This window comes from Leptodactylus fuscus, chromosome 1, assembly GCF_031893055.1.
Source record: "Leptodactylus fuscus isolate aLepFus1 chromosome 1, aLepFus1.hap2, whole genome shotgun sequence".
Classification (NCBI taxonomy): Eukaryota; Metazoa; Chordata; class Amphibia; order Anura; family Leptodactylidae; genus Leptodactylus; species Leptodactylus fuscus.
The window spans coordinates 370,762,536-370,787,443 of record NC_134265.1 but is presented as its reverse complement, the minus strand read 5'-3'; the positions used below and the strand labels follow the sequence as shown (position 1 = coordinate 370,787,443).

Genomic DNA, 24,908 nt, shown 5'->3' with positions numbered 1-24,908 from the left:
AGGTAACCTCAGGTACATTTCATATATACAGGTAACCTCAGGTACATTTCATATATACAGGTAACCTCAGGTAGACGTCATATATACTGGTAACCTCAGGTAGACGTCATATATACAGGTAACCTCAGGTACATGTCATATATACAGGTAACCTCAGGTACATTTCATATATACAGGTAACCTCAGGTAGATGTCATATATACTGGTAACCTCAGGTAGATGTCATATATACAGGTAACCTCAGGTACATTTCATATATACAGGTAACCTCAGGTACACGTCATATATACAGGTAACCTCAGGTACACGTCATATATACAGGTAACCTCAGGTAGACGTCATATATACAGGTAACCTCAGGTAGACGTCATATATACAGGTAACCTCAGGTACACGTCATATATACAGGTCACCTCAGGTAGATGTCATATATACAGGTAACCTCAGAGGTCATATATACAGGTAACCTCAGGTAGGTGTCATATATACAGGTAACCTCAGGTACACGTCATATATACAGGTCACCTCAGGTAGACGTCATATATACAGGTAACCTCAGAGGTCATATATACAGGTAACCTCAGGTAGGTGTCATATATACAGGTAACCTCAGGTACATGTCATATATACAGGTAACCTCAGGTACATGTCATATATACAGGTAACCTCAGGTACATGTCATATATACAGGTAACCTCAGGTACATTTCATATATACAGGTAACCTCAGGTAGACGTCATATATATAGGTAATCTCAGGTAGATGTCATATATACAGGTAACCTCAGGTACATGTCATATATACAGGTAACCTCAGGTAGACGTCATATATACAGGTATCCTCAGGTAGATGTCATATATACAGGTAACATCAGGTAGACGTCATATATACAGGTAACCTCAGGTACATGTCATATATACAGGTAACCTCAGAGGTCATATATACAGGTAACCTCAGGTAGACGTCATATATACAGGTAATCTCAGGTACATGTCATATATACAGGTAACCTCAGGTAGACGTCATATATACTGGTAACCTCAGGTAGATGTCATATATACAGGTAACCTCAGGTAGACGTCATATATACAGGTAATCTCAGGTAGATGTCATATATACAGGTAACCTCAGGTACATGTCATATATACAGGTAACCTCAGAGGTCATATATACAGGTAACCTCAGGTAGACGTCATATATACAGGTAACCTCAGGTACATGTCGTATATACAGGTAACCTCAGGTAGGTGTCATATATACAGGTAACCTCAGGTACATTTCATATATACAGGTAACCTCAGGTAGACGTCATATATACAGGTAACCTCAGGTAGATGTCATATATACAGGTAACATCAGGTAGATGTCATATATACAGGTAACCTCAGGTAGATGTCATATATACAGGTAACATCAGGTAGACGTCATATATACAGGTAACCTCAGGTACATGTCATATATACAGGTAACCTCAGGTACATTTCATATATACAGGTAACCTCAGGTAGACGTCATATATACAGGTAACCTCAGGTACATGTCATATATACAGGTAACCTCAGGTAGACGTCATATATACAGGTGACCTCAGGTAGACGTCATATATACAGGTAACCTCAGGCACATGTCATATATACAGGTAACCTCAGGTAGATGTCATATATACAGGTAATCTCAGGTAGATGTCATATATACAGGTAACCTCAGGTAGACATCATATATACAGGTCACCTCAGGTAGACGTCATATATACAGGTAACCTCAGGGAGACGTCATATATACAGGTAACCTCAGGTAGACATCATATATACAGGTAACCTCAGGTAGATGTCATATATACAGGTAACTTCAGGTAGACGTCATATATACAGGTAACCTCAGGTAGACATCATATATACAGGTCACCTCAGGGAGACGTCATATATACAGGTAACCTCAGGTAGACATCATATATACAGGTAACCTCAGGTAGATGTCATATATACAGGTAACCTCAGGTAGACATCATATATACAGGTAACATCAGGTAGGTGTCATATATACAGGTAACCTCATATATACAGGTAACCTCAGGTAGACGTCTTATATACAGGTAACCTCAGGTAGATGTCATATATACAGGTAACCTCAGGTAGACATCATATATACAGGTCACCTCAGGTAGACGTCATATATACAGGTAACATCAGGTACATGTCATATATACAGGTAACCTCAGGTACATTTCATATATACAGGTAACCTCAGGTAGACGTCATATATACAGGTAATCTCAGGTAGATGTCATATATACAGGTCACCTCAGGTAGACATCATATATACAGGTCACCTCAGGTAGATGTCATATATACAGGTAACCTCAGGTAGACATCATATATACAGGTCACCTCAGGTAGACGTCATATATACAGGTAACCTCAGGTACATGTCATATATACAGGTAACCTCAGGTACATTTCATATATACAGGTAACCTCAGGTAGACGTCATATATACAGGTAATCTCAGGTAGATGTCATATATACAGGTAACCTCAGGTACATGTCATATATACAGGTAACCTCAGAGGTCATATATACAGGTAACCTCAGGTAGACGTCATATATACAGGTAACCTCAGGTACATGTCGTATATACAGGTAACCTCAGGTAGGTGTCATATATACAGGTAACCTCAGGTACATTTCATATATACAGGTAACCTCAGGTAGACGTCATATATACAGGTAACCTCAGGTAGATGTCATATATACAGGTAACATCAGGTAGACGTCATATATACAGGTAACCTCAGGTACATGTCATATATACAGGTAACCTCAGGTAGACGTCATATATACAGGTAACCTCAGGTACATTTCATATATACAGGTAACCTCAGGTAGACGTCATATATACAGGTAACCTCAGGTAGATGTCATATATACAGGTAACATCAGGTAGACGTCATATATACAGGTAACCTCAGGTACATGTCATATATACAGGTAACCTCAGGTACATTTCATATATACAGGTAACCTCAGGTAGACGTCATATATACAGGTAACCTCAGATAGACGTCATATATACAGGTAACTTCAGGTAGATGTCATATATACAGGTAATCTCAGGTAGATGTCATATATACAGGTAACCTCAGGTAGATGTCATATATACAGGTAACATCAGGTAGACGTCATATATACAGGTAACCTCAGGTACATGTCATATATACAGGTAACCTCAGGTACATTTCATATATACAGGTAACCTCAGGTAGACGTCATATATACAGGTAACCTCAGGTACATGTCATATATACAGGTGACCTCAGGTAGACGTCATATATACAGGTGACCTCAGGTAGACGTCATATATACAGGTAACCTCAGGCACATGTCATATATACAGGTAACCTCAGGTAGATGTCATATATACAGGTAATCTCAGGTAGATGTCATATATACAGGTAACCTCAGGTAGACATCATATATACAGGTCACCTCAGGTAGACGTCATATATACAGGTAACCTCAGGGAGACGTCATATATACAGGTAACCTCAGGTAGACATCATATATACAGGTAACCTCAGGTAGATGTCATATATACAGGTAACTTCAGGTAGACGTCATATATACAGGTAACCTCAGGTAGACATCATATATACAGGTCACCTCAGGGAGACGTCATATATACAGGTAACCTCAGGTAGACATCATATATACAGGTAACCTCAGGTAGATGTCATATATACAGGTAACCTCAGGTAGACATCATATATACAGGTAACCTCATATATACAGGTAACCTCAGGTAGACGTCTTATATACAGGTAACCTCAGGTAGACGTCTTATATACAGGTAACCTCAGGTAGACGTCTTATATACAGGTCACCTCAGGTAGACGTCTTATATACAGGTAACCTCAGGTAGACATCATATATACAGGTAACCTCATATATACAGGTAACCTCAGGTAGACGTCTTATATACAGGTAACCTCAGGTAGACGTCTTATATACAGGTAACCTCAGGTAGACGTCTTATATACAGGTCACCTCAGGTAGACATCATATATACAGGTAACCTCATATATACAGGTAACCTCAGGTAGACGTCTTATATACAGGTAACCTCAGGTAGACGTCTTATATACAGGTAACCTCAGGTAGACGTCTTATATACAGGTAACCTCAGGTAGACGTCATATATACAGGTCACCTCAGGTAGACGTCATATATACAGGTAACCTCAGGTAGACGTCTTATATACAGGTAACCTCAGGTAGACGTCTTATATACAGGTAACCTCAGGTAGACGTCTTATATACAGGTAACCTCAGGTTCCTCCCCATCACCACCTCTTCACCATTGCAGTGTGTAAGACACTTCTCTGAGATGTTCCGCCATGTTTAAGGTGTTGCAGAGTCTTCTGAGCCCACGGTCAGTGATGGAGAGTGTGAGACACTGGCGGAATAGTAATCTGCCGATGGAGACACATGCAGCAGTGGTATCAGACATCACTACATGTGAACACAACCCTACTAATATGGCGTATATTCTCACGGGTCACTGATATCCTGGTAGCTGAGGCGGAGCCCGTGACCGCTCCCCAATATTTAGGTTTTCTCCACCACAACAAGATGAAATCAATGAGGCGTCTCCCAACCCATTTACAGCCCTCCTCCCAATGTCCTATGGTAGAAGAGCGCCCCCCTGGCTCTGCGCTAGGACATGGTCATGGACCCCCATCCATATGGACCACTATGATATTTCTATCTTCTTTACCAAAGATGACCTTCTAGCTCCAGATATTGGAGATTAGTACCATAGACAGTGTCAGACTGGCCCACCAGAGTAGCAGAGAATCCATTGGTGGACCCAGCAGAAGACATCCACACTGGAGGCTACTACAGTCCATTACCTAGGGGTTGTCGGAGGGTGGGAAGAATAATTCTATGGAGTGGGCTCTAGGGACCCCAATCTGTAGGTAGTGCTACCCCCAAAGCAGAGAAGATGTAGTCATCTTTACATGCACCAACCTTCTGAGCAGCAGGGTCCATGCTTGTGTTTGGTTACAAGTTGGAGTCCCTCTTGTCTGGACCATTTGTGGTTAAGAACTTGGAGTAGATTTTGAGAGTCACATAAAGTTCTTGGATAGATCAGGACTGAGGTCAGATCCAATCGTCCATGATCAAACCAGGTAATAGATTTCTGCAGGATTGTTATATGTCACCAGAGAGGACTTACTAGGAGAACGTGGGATACTCTGAGGTTGTCACCAAGTGTGACTTGTGTATACCTATAGATGTCTCCATGGCTTGCTGGCACTGCACATCTCCGCACCTGATGAGGTCACCTCCTTGCATGTATTCTTGCTCACTGGTTCACCACATCTTACTGTGCAGAGCGCCATATCCTGCAGAGGTGTGGATATAGATGTATACGCCCTGGGCGAGCCTTGTGTACGGTTTGCATGTCACTGGATGGCTGTTCCTCATGCTGAGCTGAAGCTGCCCTCCGATGCCCTCACCTGCCACCGCTGCATGGGGCATGTCACCTGGTGCCTGCCAGAGACTGCGTGAAGTCTACGAGAGAGCGTGTGAGTGTATGTGTGTGAATGTCCATCATCATCATCCAATGGACACGGCCATTATTTGCCCCAACGTCCCCTACAACCTCCATACCTGCTCTTCTCACACAATAGCCCATCGTATATATTGAGTCCTCGCTCAGATTAGGAGAACCAAAAAATGACCCAAAACCTCCAAAATGAGAAAAATAGGGAGAAGTCCAATCCACTCCGAAATAATATATACAATATATACTGGGAGACCCAAGATGGCCCTACAATACTACACCTGTGTGTGGTGGGGCGTCAGGAGACCCATGAAGATGACACGTGGGTGCGAGCAGGAGACCAGACGTGTGTGCAGCTCATATATGTACATAAAGCCTACATAATGTCCAGGCACATACAGTACATGGGGTGGGATGGATGTATTATATGGTGGGGGGGATGTGTGATGGGTATACGGTATGGTGGTCAGGGTATATGAGTGGGATGTATGTTAGGCAGGATGTACGGTGTCTCGGACATAATTAGGTGGCATGTGCTATATGGAGGACATATGTTGGATGGGACATATGGGATGTGCTGAATAGGATTAATAGTGGATTAGACGTACATTGGATAGGTGGTGTTGGATGGATTGTATATTGGATGGGATGGGTGTTGGATAGAGTGTACATTGTACGGGATGTAGGTTTGATGGGATTGGTTGGAGAGGATGTGTAATGATCAGGTTGTGCTGTATGTTGGATAACATAGTGGATGGATGTTGGATGAGATGTATCTCGGATGGGATTTGTTGGATGGGATGGATGATTGGTTCCCTGTATGGGTTGTATGTTTGGTAGGGTTGGTTGGGTAGGATGTACTGTAAGTTGGACAGCATTTATGTTGGATGGGAAATACTATATGGCAGATGGAATGAATATATGGTGGATGGAGGAACGTCTGTCTAAATGGACATTGGAAGGCTGTATTGGATGCAAAGTCTGCTGGGCAGGTGTAGGTTGAATGTAATTGGATGGATGGATGGATATTGGATGAAATGTATCTCGGATGGGATTTGTTGGATGAGATGGATGTTGGATAGGATGTTCATTGGATGATATGTTCATTGTATGAGATCTGTTTGATCAGATTGGTTGGATGAGATGTATCTCGGATGGGATTTGTTGGATGAGATAGATGTTAGATAGGATGTTCATTGGATGATACATTCATTGTATGAGATGTGTTTGATCAGATTGGTTGGATGAGATGTATCTTGGATGGGATTTGTTGGATGAGATGTATGTTGGGTGAGATGTATCTCAGATGGGATTTGTTGGATGAGATGGATGTTGGATAGGATGTACATTGGATGATACTGTAACGGTTTGGGTAAGGTTTGGAGTCTAAGGTTGCTACCACCTGGAGGGTGACTTACTTGTAAGACTGGTAATGTAGTCAGGAGCTAGCCAGTGGTCAGTACACGAGATGAGCGTCAGACTTGGAGGAAAAGGCAAATACTGTGGTCAGGAGCAAGCCGGTAGTCAGTACACGAGATGAGATGAGAGCAGGAGCAGGAGCAGGAGCAGGAGCAGGAGCAGGAGCAGGAGCAGGAGCAGGAGCAGGAGCAGGAGCAGGAGCAGGAGCAGGAGCAGGAGCAGGAGCAGGAGCAGGAGCAGGAGCAGGAGCAGGAGCAGGAGCAGGAGCAGGAGCAGGAGCAGGAGCAGAGCACAATAATCTCACAAGGCAGGAAGTGCAAGGCGGGGCTTATATAGGATGTACAATCAGAGAACAGGGCGGAGCAAACCAGAGAGGCGGGAACTGGAATTAGAGCCAGCGGGAACTAGGGTCAGATCAGCACCGGAGCTGTCCAGGAGGCTGAATAGCTCAGATTGAAGAACTGCCGCCTGGGACACTGAAGTCCCTGGGTTCAAATCCTGACAGATACATTCATTGTTTGAGATCTGCTTGGTCGGGGAAAATGTACGTTGGATGAGATGTATCTTGGATGGGATTTATTGGATAGGATGTCCATTGAATGACACGTTCATTGTATGAGATCAGATTGGTTGGATGAGATGTATCATGGATGTTGGATGGGCTGTACATTGGATGATACATTCCTTGTATGGGATCTGATTGGTTGGGGAAGATGTATGTTGGATGAGCTGTATGTTCTATAGGATATATATTGGTGTATGACCTGTGGATGTCTTACCTTTATAACCAGGCACCAGACAAGTCACCCCATATCCTGTTTTGCATTTTCTAGCTAAGGTGGCCAAAAAAAAGGTTAAAGTAGTCAAAACGGTGAAAGTCTTGAAGAAAGTGAAAGAGGAAAAGACCAGTCCAGGAGCCGGAGGAACCCCAGAGGAACGTATGTACTGAACGCCTGATAGATGATGTACGAGGACACAAGCACATTGGGCAGATACATTTATGGAGTAAAACCTGCCGCACGCGCTTTACCCCTCATGTCTATGTGTTCTAAAAGTTCTGCATCTTGTCCAACAGGTGGGCATGGCCGCCTCTGCTTCCCCTTCTGCCTTCCAGGGGGCCCTTTGCTGCTCACATCCCGTCACATCATACTGAACAGCATCATGGCATGGCTGGCACTATACAGAGCGGCACACAGGACCTCCTGCAGGCTGAAGGGGAAGCGGCGGTCATCATGGCCAGCAGCGGGGATCACTGAGAGTATTTGTTGGGTGGTGGGGAATCAAATGTTTGCTAGTTACGCCCCTGCCTATCAGTCTTCTTTACCTAGAAGGGGAGACTTCTGTTTTGTTGCTCTTTTTTTGTCCAGGTCTGTAGGCCCAAGACCATGTCCTTCCCCCATATCCAGTGCTATGGATGAGGCTTCACCAAGCTCTAGTCTTCTCCCTTGTTCAGACGATGATAACACAAACCCCTCATTGTGAGTAGATGTCTGCACAGTCCTGTAGTAGACATTGGCTGAGAACAACCTGATGACTGGAGAAGTCATTGTGAAGTTCTTTGGCCTGATCATTAGATCACCCTCCTCATTGTGTCCTCTCTAGATCATGCCTGAAGCCATGGTGGACTTCTATGCCCTCAATGATCCTTCCATCCCTTCTCTTCCTCCCACCACATATGTGACATCATAGGGTCACGTCAGTCCATAACCCCACCATAAGTCAATAGTAAAGCTCAGAGATCTGCAGGAGGACCTTCTATAATGTAGACCTCTACTATGGACATTCAGTGCTTGAGGTTTACCATAATATGAGTCCCCCAATGAGGTTAGTCTTATTTACCCCAAGAAAATGGCTGATGAGAGTAGATTTTACAAAGGTGGAGGTTTCCTATAATGTTTGGTAAGAAGCCATGTAGTCGTGAGGTTCCTGCTTCTTCTCCTACTTCTCTAGTCTTTGTTCCATCTCCATGGCCCCGGTCTTCTCCTGTCTGGACATTGTCACCTTAAACAGACATCAGTACTTCAGATTTTTTGCCCGTGTTGTAGGTTCTTCCTCTGTCACTTGAGTCTTTTGCCTCTTTACATCTTCTTGGATCCTGAGGATCTTGAGAGGATTGTTGTGGTCTCCAGTCATGGTGGCCAAGAATCTCAGCGTTTTCTACTCTTATATTCTAGCCTGGGATCTAGGGTTGAGCGATCAGGATTGGTTAAGACGGGATCCCGATCGGCGATTGAGCAAATTTCACGACTGGGATCGACTGGAAAATGATCGGAAACTGGATTTAGAATTGTGTTGTGGATTTCTTTCTGAAGTCTCGAGAAGTTTCCATAATAATGAGTTGTAATGTGAACCATCTGAAGAACGCAGGAACGCCGTCTCGGGGTAACGTGGGCGTCATTGGCTTTCATGTGGAGATGAGATATAAAGACTCATTGTTTGGATTAGGAAAGGGGATGTGCGAATTATCAAACCCCCCAGGATGAGCGGTGGAGGGGCGCACATTGGCCGCACATGTCCAGTGCCTACATGAGTCAGGATGAGGTTGTGGACATCCCGCAATAAAGATGGCACCTCCAGGAGGAACGAGGACGTCCACATGATAGAGGCCACGTGATAGAGCAGCCAAACTCCGGATGTGCTCACCTCCGACCTGATGGCAGACCCTGGGCACAAGTCGTTGTGGCCCCTCCACTAGACTCTAGGACAGAGGGAAGGATCAGACATGTTGGACTTTAATATGTTTCATCCTTGTGGATGAGAAGATACAAGTTTCTGTTTCTGGGGTTGTCCAGCAGTGAACAATAGATGATGGATTGAGCAGAGCGCTGTAGATGTTGGGTGACCACAAGAATGTGTCTGTGAATCAGGACAGCGAGTTCCCGGAATACGAGGCCGCAGGATATCCATGTCAGGGATACGGGAGACTTACTGCTGGGGTATAATGGAGATATAGGCGCTGTAGGGGATTGTGGGCCGGGGCTATGACTGGGCACACGCTATGTCACATGACATGCTACAGGAATACCATATGTGGTGACCAAGGTTCTGCTCCTGCAGGGGGTTCTCCGGCTGCTCCTCCACACATGGCACCCACCGTGGCACCAGACTACCCATCCCATGTCCAGTCTGTTTCCCCAGCCATCCCCTGGTCCTGACACATGGCGGAGTACAGGAGATATAGGCGGCATCGGAGCCTCTGTATGTTACATGGCTCTACATAGGACCTCTCCATCCATAGAACATGGTGCACATGGTGGCCGGGGCTGCAGATCTTCTTAGGCAGTCGTGCTCCCCTCCCCCCAATATTCCTATTGACCTCTGCTGGCCTAAGGGGGCAGATACTTTATAGTACTGTGAGGTTGGAGAACTTGTCCCCTTCCGTCTATGCTGCCATACATTGTGTGCTGGGATCCCTTTCTATAACGTTGCGACCACTCCACTCCCCATTGTCTTGCAGCTTTCGTTGCGACCACTCCACTCCCCATTGTCTTGCAGGTTTCGTTGCGACCACTCCACTCCCCATTGTCTTGCAGCTTTCGTTGCGAGCCTGACTTTCTCCTCCGGTTTCTGTTTGTTGTTATTGGCCACCTGTGTAAATACAGCGTACAGTGGAGCTGGTGTAACATGTGCGGCCCTGGCGGGTGGAGGGGGGGGGGTGCAATTACTTTTCAGACACGTTTCAGCAAAGTTTCGGTCCCCAGTGTAAATATTATTCTTTCTTAATGATTTCTCCAGCAGGATCTTATAAGACGTCTCCATATTCCCTCTGCAGACGCTTGTACGTTAACCCTTGCAGCAGCAGCTGGATGCTCGTGTTCTCCAGCGCTGTATACAGGCCCTGACATCTTTGTATACTCGCACCTCCTAAATCACTGGTGCTCACGCACTTGACGCCAGTCTCATGGGGTCTCTGGTGCCCAAATGCTGCCACTCCCAACCCAAGAGGGGGAACGATATCTGAGATGAAGGTCTCACCCGTCCTCACAGATGTTCCATCTATTGTCAGGGCAACTCGGAGAACTAGCAGGGTCCATGTGGTCCATTGCTCTTAAAGGGGATGTCCAGGAATTTTTGCACGGATTAGGGTGGTACATTTGGGGGTGCATTCGGTCTATGTGCTATACAGTGCACAGAGCTGGGAGCAGTTGGCTCTATATTGTATCTCAGCTACCACTGAAGTCCATGGGAAGTGACCCATTAGTGGACCATTGCTGCCATCTCCATGCACTGGATGGTGCACAGACTGGACGTCCCCCGAGCAGTGGGGGCTCTCCTGGTCCCCACCGAAATCTGCTTTTGCTCAGTGACAGCTCACATGCTGATAAGAAGTAGAGGACATTGGGAGTGGTGTCAGCTGGTGGTTGTCCTCTCCAGGAGACTTGGCCAGATGATTGGATCCATTCTCCAGTAACATGGACAGATTTTGCAGGACCCTCCGGCATTGACTCTCCAGAATGTGGGGTGGGCTGGCATCCTTGGGCAGGGGGCTGACAGTAGCCGGGGATGTGGATAGATCTGGATTCTTAGGAAATTGCTGTATAAATGTGGTAGAGTCAGCAGATCCATGAATGAGGAGCAGATGTGGAGGGCGGGCGGCTCCTCCAGACACGGGAAACTTCTGTTTATCTGACTATCAAGGAGTCTTAGGCCGGATGGTGGGTCCGATGTTATAAGATACGGCTCGGCACATGTTTACGTGTCACATTCTTAGACTTCAGGGTGGGACACAAGGTATACGGCTTCTATAGGAATATATACAGACATGGGGCCAGAGGGTCCGGGGTGGGGGGATCTCCAGTGACACTGAGCAGCCCTGGATCCCTTCCATCCTCTGGAGCTCGGAGCAGATGTTTTGGCCACAAGTGAGGACCAGATAAGAAGACGCTGGATGAGATTATCATGGCGGAATGACTCACGTCCCAGGGGAAGGAAGAAGAAACTCTGCAAAACCTCCAACTCATTTCTCAGTCCAGCTGTAGGTCATGGAGATGTGTGCAAAATATACAGGGCAGGAGAGGGTCAACAGTCCTCGTGATATGTCCCATTATATATAGTCCAACATAGTCTGCAGTGTACGGGGAGAACATATAGAGGCCATAGTGATGTCACAGACAACCCCACACTCAGGCTCCGCTATACTGTGACGTACTGTCCTAAAGTTTAGGTTCTCAGTCCTTGGTGTCTATTGGTTCAGGTTCTCAGTCCCTGGTGCCTATTGGTTCAGGTTCTCAGTCCCTGGTGCCTATTGGTTCAGGTTCTCAGTCCTTCGTGTCTATTGGTTCAGGTTCTCAGTCCCTGGTGCCTATTGGTTCAGGTTCTCAGTCCTTGGTGCCTATTGGTTCAGGTTCTCAGTCCCTGGTGTCTATTGGTTCAGGTTCTCAGTCCCTGGTGTCTACTGATTTAGGTTCTCAGTCCCTGGTGTCTATTGGTTCAGGTTCTCAGTCCCTGGTGCCTATTGGTTCAGGTTCTCAGTCCCTGGTGTCTGTTGGTTTAGGTTCTCAGTCCTTGGTGTCTATTGGTTTAGGTTCTCAGTCCTTAGTGTCTACTGATTTAGGTTCTCAGTCCCTGGTGTCTATTGGTTTAGGTTCTCAGTTCCTGGTGTCTATTGGTTTAGGTTCTCCATCCCTGGTACCTATTGGTTCAGGTTCTCAGTCCCTGGTGTCTATTGGTTCAGGTTATCAGTCCCTGGTGTCTATTGGTTCAGGTTCTCAGTCCTTCGTGTCTACTGATTTAGATTCTCAGTCCGTGGTGTCTACTGATTTAGGTTCTAAGTTTCTGGTGTCTATTGGTTTAGGTTCTCACTCCCTGGTATCTATTGGTTTAGGTTCTCAGTCCTTCGTGTCTACTGATTTAGGTTCTCAGTTCCTGGTGTCTATTGGTTTAGGTTCTCAGTCCCTGGGGTCTATTGGTTTAGGTTCTCCATCCCTGGTGTCTATTGGTTTATGTTCTCAGCCCTTCGTGTCTACTGATTTAGGTTCTCAGTCTTTGGTGTTTATTGGTTCAGGTTCTCCATCCCTGGTGTCTACTGATTTAGGTTCTCAGTCCCTGGTGTCTGTTGGTTTAGGTTCTCAGTCCCTGGTGTCTATTGGTTTAGGTTCTCCATCCCTGGTGTCTACTGATTTAGGTTCTCAGTCCTTGGTGTCTACTGATTTAGGTTCTTAGTCCCTGGTGTCTATTGGTTTAGGTTCTCCATCCCTGTTGTCTATTGGTTCAGGTTCTCAGTCCTTCATGTCTACTGATTTAGATTCTCAGTCCCTGGCGTCTATTGGTTCAGGTTCTCAGTCATTCGTGTCTATTGGTTCAGGTTCTCAGTCCTTCATGTCTACTGATTTAGGTTCTCAGTCCCTGGTGTCTGTTGGTTTAGGTTCTCAGTCCTTGGTGTCTATTGGTTTAGGTTCTCAGTCCCTGGTGCCTGTTGGTTTAGGTTCTCAGTCCTTGGTGTCTATTGGTTTAGGTTCTCAGTCCCTGGTGTCTATTGGTTTAGGTTCTCAGTTCCTAGTGTCTATTGGTTTAGGTTCTCCATCCCTGGTGCCTATTGGTTTAGGTTCTCAGTCCCTGGTGTCTATTGGTTCAGGTTCTCAGTCCCTGGTGTCTATTGGTTTAGGTTCTCCATCCCTGGTGTCTATTGGTTCAGGTTCTCAGTCCTTCGTGTCTACTGATTTAGGTTCTCAGTCCGTGGTGTCTACTGATTTAGGTTCTAAGTTTCTGGTGTCTATTGGTTTAGGTTCTCAGTCCCTGGTGTCTATTGGTTTAGGTTCTCAGTCCTTTGTATCTACTGATTTAGGTTCTCACTCCCTGGTATCTATTGGGACAGGTTCTCAGTCCTTCGTGTCTACTTATTTAGGTTCTCAGTTCCTGGTGTCTATTGGTTTAGGTTCTCAGTCCCTGGGGTCTATTGGTTTAGGTTCTCCATCCCTGGTGTCTACTGATTTAGGTTCTCAGTCCCTGGTGTCTATTGGTTTAGGTTCTCCATCCCTGGTGTCTACTGATTTAGGTTCTCAGTCCCTGGTGTCTATTGGTTCAGGTTCTCAGTCCCTGGTGTCTATTGGTTTAGGTTCTCAGTCCCTGGTGTCTATTGGTTTAGGTTCTCACTCCCTGGTATCTATTGGTTTAGGTTCTCAGTCCTTCGTTTCTACTGATTTAGGTTCTCAGTTCCTGGTGTCTATTGGTTTAGGTTCTCAGTCCCTGGGGTCTATTGGTTTAGGTTCTCCATCCCTGGTGTCTATTGGTTTATGTTCTCAGCAATTCGTGTCTACTGATTTAGGTTCTCAGTCTCTGGTGTTTATTGGTTCAGGTTCTCCATCCCTGGTGTCTATTGGTTTAGGTTCTCCATCCCTGGTGTCTATTGGTTCAGGTTCTCAGTCCTTCGTGTCTACTGATTTAGGTTCTCAGTCCGTGGTGTCTACTGATTTAGGTTCTAAGTTTCTGGTGTCTATTGGTTTAGGTTCTCAGTCCCTGGTGTCTATTGGTTTAGGTTCTCAGTCCTTTGTATCTACTGATTTAGGTTCTCACTCCCTGGTATCTATTGGGTCAGGTTCTCAGTCCTTCGTGTCTACTTATTTAGGTTCTCAGTCCCTGGGGTCTATTGGTTTAGGTTCTCCATCCCTGGTGTCTACTGATTTAGGTTCTCAGTCCCTGGTGTCTATTGGTTCAGGTTCTCAGTCCCTGGTGTCTATTGGTTTAGGTTCTCAGTCCCTGGTGTCTATTGGTTTAGGTTCTCCATCCCTGGTGTCTATTGGTTTAGGTTCTCAGTCCCTGGTGTCTATTGGTTCAGGTTCTCAGTCCTTCATGTCTACTGATTTAGATTCTCAGTCCCTGGCGTCTATTGGTTCAGGTTCTCAGTCATTCGTGTCTATTGGTTCAGGTTCTCAGTCCTTCATGTCTACTGATTTAGGTTCTCAGTCCCTGGTGTCTATTGCTTTAGGTTCTCAGTCCCTGGTGTCTATTGGTCCAGGTTCTCAGTCCCTGGTGTCTACTGATTTAGGTTCTCAGTCCCTGGTGTCTATTGGTTCAGGTTCTCAGTCCCTGGTGTCTATTGGTTCAGGTTCTCAGTCCCTGGTGTCTATTGGTTCAGGTTCTCAGTCCCTGGTGTCTATTGGTTCAGGTTCTCAGTCCCTGGGGTCTATTGGTTCAGGTTCTCAGTCCCTGGGGTCTATTGGTTCAGGTTCTCAGTCCCTGGTGTCTATTGGTTCAGGTTCTCAGTCCCTGGTGTCTATTGGTTCAGGTTCTCAGTCCCTGGGGTCTATTGGTTCAGGTTCTCAGTCCCTGGGGTCTACTGATTTAGGTTCTCAGTCCCTGGTGTCTATTGGTCCAGGTTCTCAGTCCCTGGTGTCTACTGATTTAGGTTCTCAGTCCCTGGTGTCTATTGGTTCAGGTTCTCAGTCCCTGGTGTCTATTAGTTCAGGTTCTCAGTCCCTGGTGTCTACTGGTTCAGGTTCTCAGTCCCTGGTGTCTATTGGTTCAGGTTCTCAGTCCCTGGTGTCTATTGGTTCAGGTTCTCAGTCCCTGGTGTCTACTGATTTAGGTTCTCAGTCCCTGGTGTCTATTGGTTCAGGTTCTCAGTCCCTGGTGTCTATTGGTTCAGGTTCTCAGTCCCTGGTGTCTACTGATTTAGGTTCTCAGTCCCTGGTGTCTATTGGTTCAGGTTCTCAGTCCCTGGTGTCTATTGGTTCAGGTTCTCAGTCCCTGGTGTCTATTGGTTCAGGTTCTCAGTCCCTGGTGTCTATTGGTTCAGGTTCTCAGTCCCTGGTGTCTATTGGTTCAGGTTTTCAGTCCCTGGTGTCTATTGGTTCAGGTTCTCAGTCCCTGGTGTCTATTGGTTCAGGTTCTCAGTCCCTGGGGTCTATTGGTTCAGGTTCTCAGTCTCCAGGGTCCAGTTATTTACCTCCTCAGACAATCTCCACATTCCCATGATGGATGTGCTCCAGTAATTGGTCCCCACCACAGACTATGGAGGATTGTGCAATCTTCTGATATATTTGACACTGTCAAGTCTCCTGATCTGCTGGTTGAGTAATCTCCTGTGATCTTCACACAATAACAGATGAGTGGACTATAAACCAAGAGCAGGTGATGTGAGGACCGCGGCCGGAGCGATGGTGTCCCGGTAGTGACTGGCGTCTGAGGGTTTGTTGCCCCCCAGTATTCTGCTTACTCACGGGCTTAGTCAGGACCATCGTCACCTCATCTGGTCAGAGGAACTTACCGAGTCATCTCAGGAGCCAACATGTGGACCCCATCTGTCCTCTGAGCCGGCAGTGTGTGATCAGATGACTACACGGAGGACTCGGCGTCTTAGAGTGTCACATGACCGCTTGTATGTCGCGTCTCCAGGCTGCTTCTGTTTGTTATTAGAATATTCTCATCTATTACTTATTCCTGGTGTCTGGCGCTTTAAGTTCTTATTATGTCACCAAAATGTGAGTCCGAGACGTCCCAATCACTGGAGGTCACCAAACCCAAGGAGGACCCCGACCCAACCTACAGCGGGGGAGGGGAGACCGCTTACTGACTCAGGGCATGGAGGACCCCGACCCAACCTACAGCGGGGGAGGAGATACTGCTTACTGACTAAGTACATGGAGGACCCCGACCCAACCTACAGCGGGGGAGGGGAGACCGCTTACTGACTCAGGGCATGGAGGACTCCGACCCAACCTACAGCGGGGGAGGGGATACTGCTTACTGACTAAGTGCATGGAGGACCCCGACCCAACCTACAGCGGGAGAGGGGAGACTGCTTACTGACTAAGTGCATGGAGGACTCCGACCCAACCTACAGCGGGGGAGGGGATACTGCTTACTGACTAAGTGCATGGAGGACCCCGACCCAACCTACAGCGGGGGAGGGGATACTGCTTACTGACTAAGTGCGTGGAGGACCCCGACCCAACCTACAGCGGGGGAGGGGAGACTGCTTACTGACTAAGTGCGTGGAGGACCCCGACCCAACCTACAGCGGGGGAGGGGAGACTGCTTACTGACTCAGTACATGGAGGACCCCGACCCAACCTACAGCGGGGGAGGAGATACCGCTTACTGACTCAGGGCATGGAGGACCCCGACCCAACCTACAGCGGGGGAGGGGAGACTGCTTACTGACTCAGTGCATGGAGGACCCCGACCCAACCTACAGCGGAGGGGAGACTGCTTACTGACTAAGTACATGGAGGACCCCGACCCAACCTACAGCGGGGGAGGGGAGACTGCTTACTGACTCAGTGCATGGAGGACTCCGACCCAACCTACAGCGGGGGAGGGGAGACTGCTTACTGACTCAGGGCATGGAGGACCCCGACCCAACCTACAGCGGGGGAGGGGAGACCGCTTACTGACTCAGGGCATGGAGGACCCCGACCCAACCTACAGCGGGGGAGGGGAGACTGCTTACTGACTCAGGGCATGGAGGACCCCGACCCAACCTACAGTGGGGGAGGGGAGACTGCTTACTGACTCAGGGCATGGAGGACCCCGACCCAACCTACAGCGGGGGAGGGGAGACTGCTTACTGACTCAGGGCATGGAGGACCCCGACCCAACCTACAGCGGGGGAGGAGATACCGCTTACTGACTCAGTGCATGGAGGACCCCGACCCAACCTACAGCGGGGGAGGAGATACTGCTTACTGACTCAGTGCATGGAGGACCCCAACCCAACCTACCGCGGGGGAGGGGATACTGCTTACTGACTAAGTGCATGGAGGACCCCGACCCAACCTACAGCGGGGGAGGAGATACTGCTTACTGACTAAGTACATGGAGGACCCCGACCCAACCTACAGCGGGGGAGGAGATACTGCTTACTGACTCAGTGCATGGAGGACCCCGACCCAACCTACAGCGGGGGAGGAGAGACTGCTTACTGACTCAGTGCATGGAGGACCCCGACCCAACCTACAGCGGGGGAGGGGAGACTGCTTACTGACTAAGTACATGGAGGACCCCGACCCAACCTACAGCGGGGGAGGAGATACTGCTTACTGACTAAGTACATGGAGGACCCCGACCCAACCTACAGCGGGGGAGGGGAGACTACTTACTGACTCAGGGCATGGAGGACCCCGACCCAACCTACAGCGGGGGAGGGGAGACTGCTTACTGACTCAGTGCATGGAGGACTCCGACCCAACCTACAGCGGGGGAGGAGAGACTGCTTACTGACTCAGTGCATGGAGGACCCCGACCCAACCTACAGCGGGGGAGGGGAGACTGCTTACTGACTAAGTGCATGGAGGACCCCAACCCAACCTACAGCGGGGGAGGGGAGACTGCTTACTGACTAAGTGCATGGAGGACCCCGACCCAACCTACAGCGGAGGAGGGGAGACTGCTTACTGACTAAGTGCATGGAGGACTCCGACCCAACCTACAGCGGGGGAGGGGAGACTGCTTACTGACTAAGTGCATGGAGGACCCCGACCCAACCTACAGCGGGGGAGGAGAGACTGCTTACTGACTCAGGGCATGGAGGACCCCGACCCTGTTAGGAGTATTTTGTGTCGTGAGTATTGGTGCACACCTTCTGACTTGCACGTGTGCACTGATGGTAGGCAGCTTTATCTCCTGGTTGATTAGTCTGTCCTCCCATTTGCACCTGGGAGGAGTGGTCTCTTCTCTGTATTTAAACCCATGCCTCCCATGGTTCTGTGCTGAGTGTCGCTTTTACAGAGCTAGGCCTTAGCAGGAGGAGTAGGTGGTGTTCTGGGATAGAGGAAGTTCCGTGGTTGGTTTTTGGGAGGTTTGGGTGAACTAGCTGGTTTGTGTGTTTTCCCTTCTGTGTTCACCAATCCTCCCTCTGTGTATAATTGACTGTGTGAGTGAATTGCCTTATCCTTTGATTTCTACTCAGTTTCCCTGTGTTTGTTTCCTAGTGTATGGTTCCTTCCCATATTGGTTTGGGGAATTCCTTTCCTACATGTTTCCTGTGTGCTGCTTGTGTTGTTAGTCAGCGCACACCCTTGTCAGTCCCTGTCAGTAGCAGCTTCACTTGTTCGTTAGGGGTGACCCCCTTTAGTCTCCAGTCCCTAGAGATCTTATAGGGCATTCCTTCTCCCACTTCCCTCTAGGCCTACGGTGTCAGTGAGAGAGGAGCTGTCGGGGTCAGGTTTAGCCTGAGAACAGCCGACCTACACCCGTGAGGCAGGGACCGGGTTAGCTAGTGGGAGTAGTGCAGGGCGAGATTCCCTACTGCAATCCCTTAGCCCCGTTGCAGCTACCTGGACTGACATAACAGTACACTCAGCCGGTAAAAAAAAAAAAAAAAAAGGTTCGTTTGCATTATGACGGACCTGAAACAGTTGTACCAGGCGGTGCAGCAGATCTCCACTGAGATGGAGGGGATCAAGCTACGAATGGATGCCATCCAAGCTTCTGGCGTATCTCAAGTACAGCAGTTGGCTCAACACACAGCCTCTCAGGTGGAGGGCATACAGAGGCAGGTGAGTAGCGCCCCTGTGGGTCGGCCTCTGGAGCCAAAAGTCAGCTTACCTGAACCCTTCCGAGGTAAGAGGTCAGATTTTTTCCGATTTCAAAAGGACTGTCTTTTGTATTTCCGGCTACGGCCGTTTTCCTCCGGTTCTGAGGTACAGAGAGTTGGGATTATTATTACTTTATTGAGAGATGATCCCCTCATCTGGGCACATTCGTTACCAGCCGACTCAGCTTGCTTACTAACTGTAGAGGCGTTTTTCTCCACAATGGGGTTACTGTATGACGACCCAGACAGGGTACGCACGGCTGAGTATAACCTACGACGTGTGGTGCAAGGGGATCACGCTATAGAGAAATATTGCACAGAGTTTCGTAGGTGGGCAGCAGAAGTACACTGGAATGACCCCGCTCTACTTAGTCAGTTTGAGACAGGGCTCTCGGACCAGGTTAAAGATCATCTAGTTTCTCACCCTGTTCCTGGAGATCTAGATGAGGCCATGCAGCTGGCAATTAGAGTTGGACGGCGCCTCCGGGAGCGTGGAGACAAGAGTCCTGGGGGGGTTAGCCCCCCTCAATTCTCTGTTTTTGGAGAGGACCCGGGGGACCAACCCATGCAGATTGGGGCCACTGTGCGAAGTGCTAGACCCAAGAGTGAAGGGTCCCGCACCGTACGCTGTTTTGTGTGTGGAGGAATGGGACATTTAGCAAGGGTATGCCCCTCCAGAGAATGGTTCGCCAAGGAGGGTAATAACCCCAGGTCTATTGAGAGTAAGGGGAGAAAACCTACTAAGGAGGGAGGTGTGCATATTTCCTGTACTCAGACTGCCGGGTTGACCCTTGATGGATGGGTAAATGGGCAGAAGTGCCGGATTTTGGTTGATTGTGGTTCGGCAGTCAACCTTATTGACTCAGAGTTTTGCGAGCAACTAAGGGTGAGTCCTTTGGTCTTGAAGTCTCAGATACCGGTGTGGGCTATTGATAAGACCCCTCTACAGCAATCTGTCATCTCCAAACAGGTGGAGGGTCTGGAGTTTATTGTGGGTGGCCACAGGGAAGAGATTGACTTGTTCTTGTTGTCTAAATTACCAGCACAAGTAGTGTTGGGGTGGCCCTGGCTGAAGCAGCATAACCCTATTATCAACTGGGAGACCGAGACAGTAGTTTCTTGGGGGCATGGGTGTAATGGTCGATGTCTGCCCATATCCGTGATGTCCTTGTCTATAGATAATTTGCCTCAAGAAATATGTGAGTTCAGGGAGGTCTTTGAGGAAAGGGCAGCCAAGACATTACCACCACATCGCACCTATGATTGCTCGATTAAATTTATACCTAATGCAGTGTTACCCAAGACAAGGTTGTACAATCTCACTATTCCGGAGAGGGAGGCGCTCAAAGGGTATATTGAGGGGAGTCTAGAGGTGGGGCATATTCGCCCATCTAAGTCCCCAGTAGCAGTGGGGTTTTTCTTTGTTAAGAAGAAAGATGGAGGGTTGCGCCCTTGTTTGGATTTTAGGGAGATTAATAAAATCACGGTGCGGAATCCCTATCCCATCCCGTTGATCTCGGATCTTTTCAGCCAGATTACGGGAGCTCGCTGGTTTAGTAAAATAGATTTACGTGGGGCGTATAACTTGCTGAGAATCAAGAAGGGGGATGAGTGGAAAACAGCGTTTAACACACCCCTAGGACACTTTGAGAATCTTGTGATGCCTTTCGGTCTAACCAATGCGCCCGCGTTTTTTCAGAATTTTATTAATGATGTACTAAGTGCCGTCATAGGGAGGGGGGTTGTGGTCTATCTGGACGATATACTCATTTACACCCCGGATTTGGAGACTCATTGGGAGAGAGTGAGAGAGGTTTTAAATCTCCTGAGGGTTAACCAATTAAGTGCTAAGCTGGAGAAATGTGTGTTCGCGGTCAATAAATTATGTTTCCTTGGCTATATCCTATCGGACAAGGGGTTCGAGATGGATCCTGAGAAGGTCAGGGCAGTCTTGGAGTGGCCGCGACCTGAGAACCTAAAGGCGGTCCAACGGTTCTTGGGATTCTCCAACTATTATCGCCAGTTTATTAAGGGATTTTCTGAGGTTGTGAAACCTATCTCGGACTTGACTAAGAAGGGGGCTGACTGTGCTAAGTGGTCGCCAGAGGCGCTAGCCGCGTTTGAAGAATTGAAGAAGCGATTCTCCTCCGCTCCCATTTTGAGACAGCCGGATGAGAGGTTGGCCTTCCGAGTGGAGGTGGATGCCTCCTCGGTGGGGGTGGGTGCAGTACTTTCTCAGGAGTTCGAGGAGGGTACGCATCCCTGTGCCTTCTTTTCTAAGAAATTCTCTGCCTCTGAACGGAATTATGACATCGGAGATAGGGAACTACTGGCAATAAAACTAGCGTTCGAACATTGGCGTCATTTCCTGGAGGGGGCCAGAAGGCCAGTCCAGGTATTTACCGATCACAAGAATTTGGTTTATCTTGGGTCGGCGAAGAGATTAAATGCACGGCAGGCCAGATGGGCTCTATTTTTTGCGCGGTTCCATTTTACCGTGACTTATGTGCCGGGTTCAAAGAATGTTAAGGCTGATGCTTTATCCCGGTATATGTCGACTGAGGAGGAACGAGAGGCGCCGGCCACTATTCTTGGGGATGGAGTGGTGGTAGCAGTATTGGGCACGAAATTGGAGAAAGCCTTGATCGAAGCGCAACACGCTGCACCTTCCAAGATACCTAGAAACAAGCTGTTTGTCCCAACTACTCTCCGACAAAGTCTACTGAGGGAGTGTCACGAGTCGGTTCTTGCTGGTCACCCGGGGGTTTCAGAGACCATGAGATTGGTGTCTAGGAATTTTTGGTGGCCAGGGTGGAGTAAGGAGGTCTTGCAGTTTGTTCAAAATTGTTCGGTCTGTGCAAGAGCCAAGGCGTCGCATACCCGTCCCCACGGTCTTCTACATCCATTGGAACCTCCTAAGGCACCTTGGACTCATCTGTCTATGGATTTCATCACGGGCCTTCCGGTGTCTAAGGGTTTCACGGTCATTTGGGTAGTCGTTGACCGCTTCACGAAAATGTGCCATTTGATCCCGTTTTCCAGACTGCCATGTGCCAAGACACTATCAGGGGCATTTATTAAAGAAATTGTAAGGTTGCATGGTCTTCCTGAGGATATCGTTTCGGACAGGGGTCCGCAATTTGTGGCTAAATTCTGGCGGGCTTTTTGCAGCAGGTTGGGAGTTACTCTGTCGTTTTCCTCCGGGTTTCACCCGGAGTCTAACGGGCAAACAGAGAGGAAGAATCAGGATGTGGAACAGTTTTTGAGGTGTTTTGTTCGAGAGAATCAGAATAATTGGGCTGACTTTCTTCCCCTGGCAGAATTTTCCTTAAACAACCATGATTCCAACGCCACAGGTACCACACCTTTTTTTTGCTCCGGTGGTAGACATCCTGTTTTCGGAGTGTTTTCTTCCATTTCGTCCCCAGTTCCGGAGGAGGAGCTATTTTCTAAAAAGCTGCAAGGGGTATGGTCCCGTATCCGAGAGAATCTGGTGCGGGCGTCGCACCAGGCTAAGGTCCAGGCGGATAGGAAGAGAGGGGAGTTGCAGTTCTTCCCTGGTGAGATGGTTTGGTTGTCCACCAAGAATATCAGGTTGAAGGTTCCTAGCAAGAAGCTGAGTCCCAGGTTTGTGGGTCCTTTTAAGATCATCAAGATGGTAAATGAAGTGGCGGCGCAGCTGCAACTACCTAAAAGGTGGAAGATAAACCGGGTGTTTCATGTCTCCTTGTTAAAGAAGGCCAAGAAGGGAACGTCTCCAGTTAAAGTTCCACCAGTTTCTGAGTCCGGGGAGTATGAGATATCCCGAGTTCTGGATAGCAAATATGTTCGGGGGAAGCTACGGTATCTGGTGGCATGGAAGGGATACGGTCCTGAAGATAATTCTTGGGTTCTGGAGTCGGATATGTCAGCCCCCAGACTCGTGGAGAAATTCCACAAGGAGTTCCCGAAGAAGGATGCTCCTAGAGAATCCGGAGTCTTCTCCTTGAGGGGAGGATCCTGTTAGGAGTATTTTGTGTCGTGGGTATTGGTGCACACCTTCTGACTTGCTCGCACGCACTGTTGGTAGGCAGCTTGATTTCCTGGTTGATTAGTCTGTCCTCCCATTTGCACCTGGGAGGAGTGGTCTCTACTCTGTATTTAAACCCATGCCTCCCATGGTTCTGTGCTGAGTGTCGCTTTTACAGAGCTAGGCCTTAGCAGGAGGAGTAGGTGGTTATCTTGGATAGAGGAAGTTCCGTGGTTGGTTTTTGGGAGGTTTGGGTGAACAAGTTGGTTTGTGTGTTTTCCCTTCTGTGTTCACCAATCCTCCCTCTGTGTATAATTGAATGTGTGAGTGAATTGCCTTATCCTTTGATTTCTACTCAGTTTCCCTGTGTTTGTTTCCTAGTGTATGGTTCCTTCCCATATTGGTTTGGGGAATTCCTTTCCTACATGTTTCCTGTGTGCTGCTTGTGTTGTTAGTCAGCGCACACCCTTGTCAGTCCCTGTCAGTAGCAGCTTCACTTGTTCGTTAGGGGTGACCCCCTTTAGTCTCCAGTCCCTAGAGATCTTATAGGGCATTCCTTCTCCCACTTCCCTCTAGGCCTACGGTGTCAGTGAGAGAGGAGCTGTCGGGGTCAGGTTTAGCCTGAGAACAGCCGACCTACACCCGTGAGGCAGGGACCGGGATAGCTAGTGGGAGTAGTGCAGGGCGAGATTCCCTACTGCAATCCCTTAGCCCCGTTGCAGCTACCTGGACTGACATAACAGACCCAACCTACAGCGGGGGAGGGGAGACTGCTTACTGACTAAGTGCATGGAGGACCCCGACCCAACCTACAGCGGGGGAGGGGAGACTGCTTACTGACTAAGTGCATGGAGGACCCCGACCCATCCTACAGCGGGGGAGGGGAGACTGCTTACTGACTAAGTGCATGGAGGACCCCGACCCAACCTACAGCGGGGGAGGGGAGACTGCTTACTGACTAAGTGCATGGAGGACCCCGACCCAACCTACAGCGGGGGAGGGGATACTGCTTACTGACTAAGTGCATGGAGGACCCCGACCCAACCTACAGCGGGGGAGGGGAGACTGCTTACTGACTCAGTGCATGGAGGACCCGACCCAACCTACCGCGGGGGAGGGGAGACTGCTTACTGACTAAGTGCATGGAGGACCCCGACCCAACCTACAGCGGGGGAGGGGAGACCGCTTACTGACTAAGTGCATGGAGGACCCCGACCCAACCTACAGCGGGGGAGGGGAGACTGCTTACTGACTAAGTGCATGGAGGACTCCGACCCAACCTACAGCGGAGGAGGGGAGACTGCTTACTGACTAAGTGCATGGAGGACCCCGACCCAACCTACAGCGGGGGAGGAGAGACTGCTTACTGACTAAGTGCATGGAGGACCCCGACCCAACCTACAGCGGGGGAGGGGATACTGCTTACTGACTAAGTGCATGG

The 24,908-nt window shown here is 48.4% G+C and overlaps 1 protein-coding gene across 2 annotated transcripts in view; it reads left to right on the top strand.

Moving 5' to 3' along the window:
* Positions 1 to 24,908, top strand: part of LOC142188754 (putative carboxypeptidase X1) — a 63,892-nt gene that overhangs the window by 673 nt on the left and 38,311 nt on the right. Inside the window, exon 2 of one of the 2 annotated variants that reach the window (XM_075261984.1) lies at positions 7,817 to 7,921. The exons of the other annotated variant lie outside the window; for it this stretch is intronic. Coding sequence (XP_075118085.1) covers positions 7,817 to 7,921 — 105 coding nt within the window. The remainder of the gene's footprint in view (positions 1 to 7,816; positions 7,922 to 24,908) is intronic. 2 annotated transcript variants of the gene reach the window in all.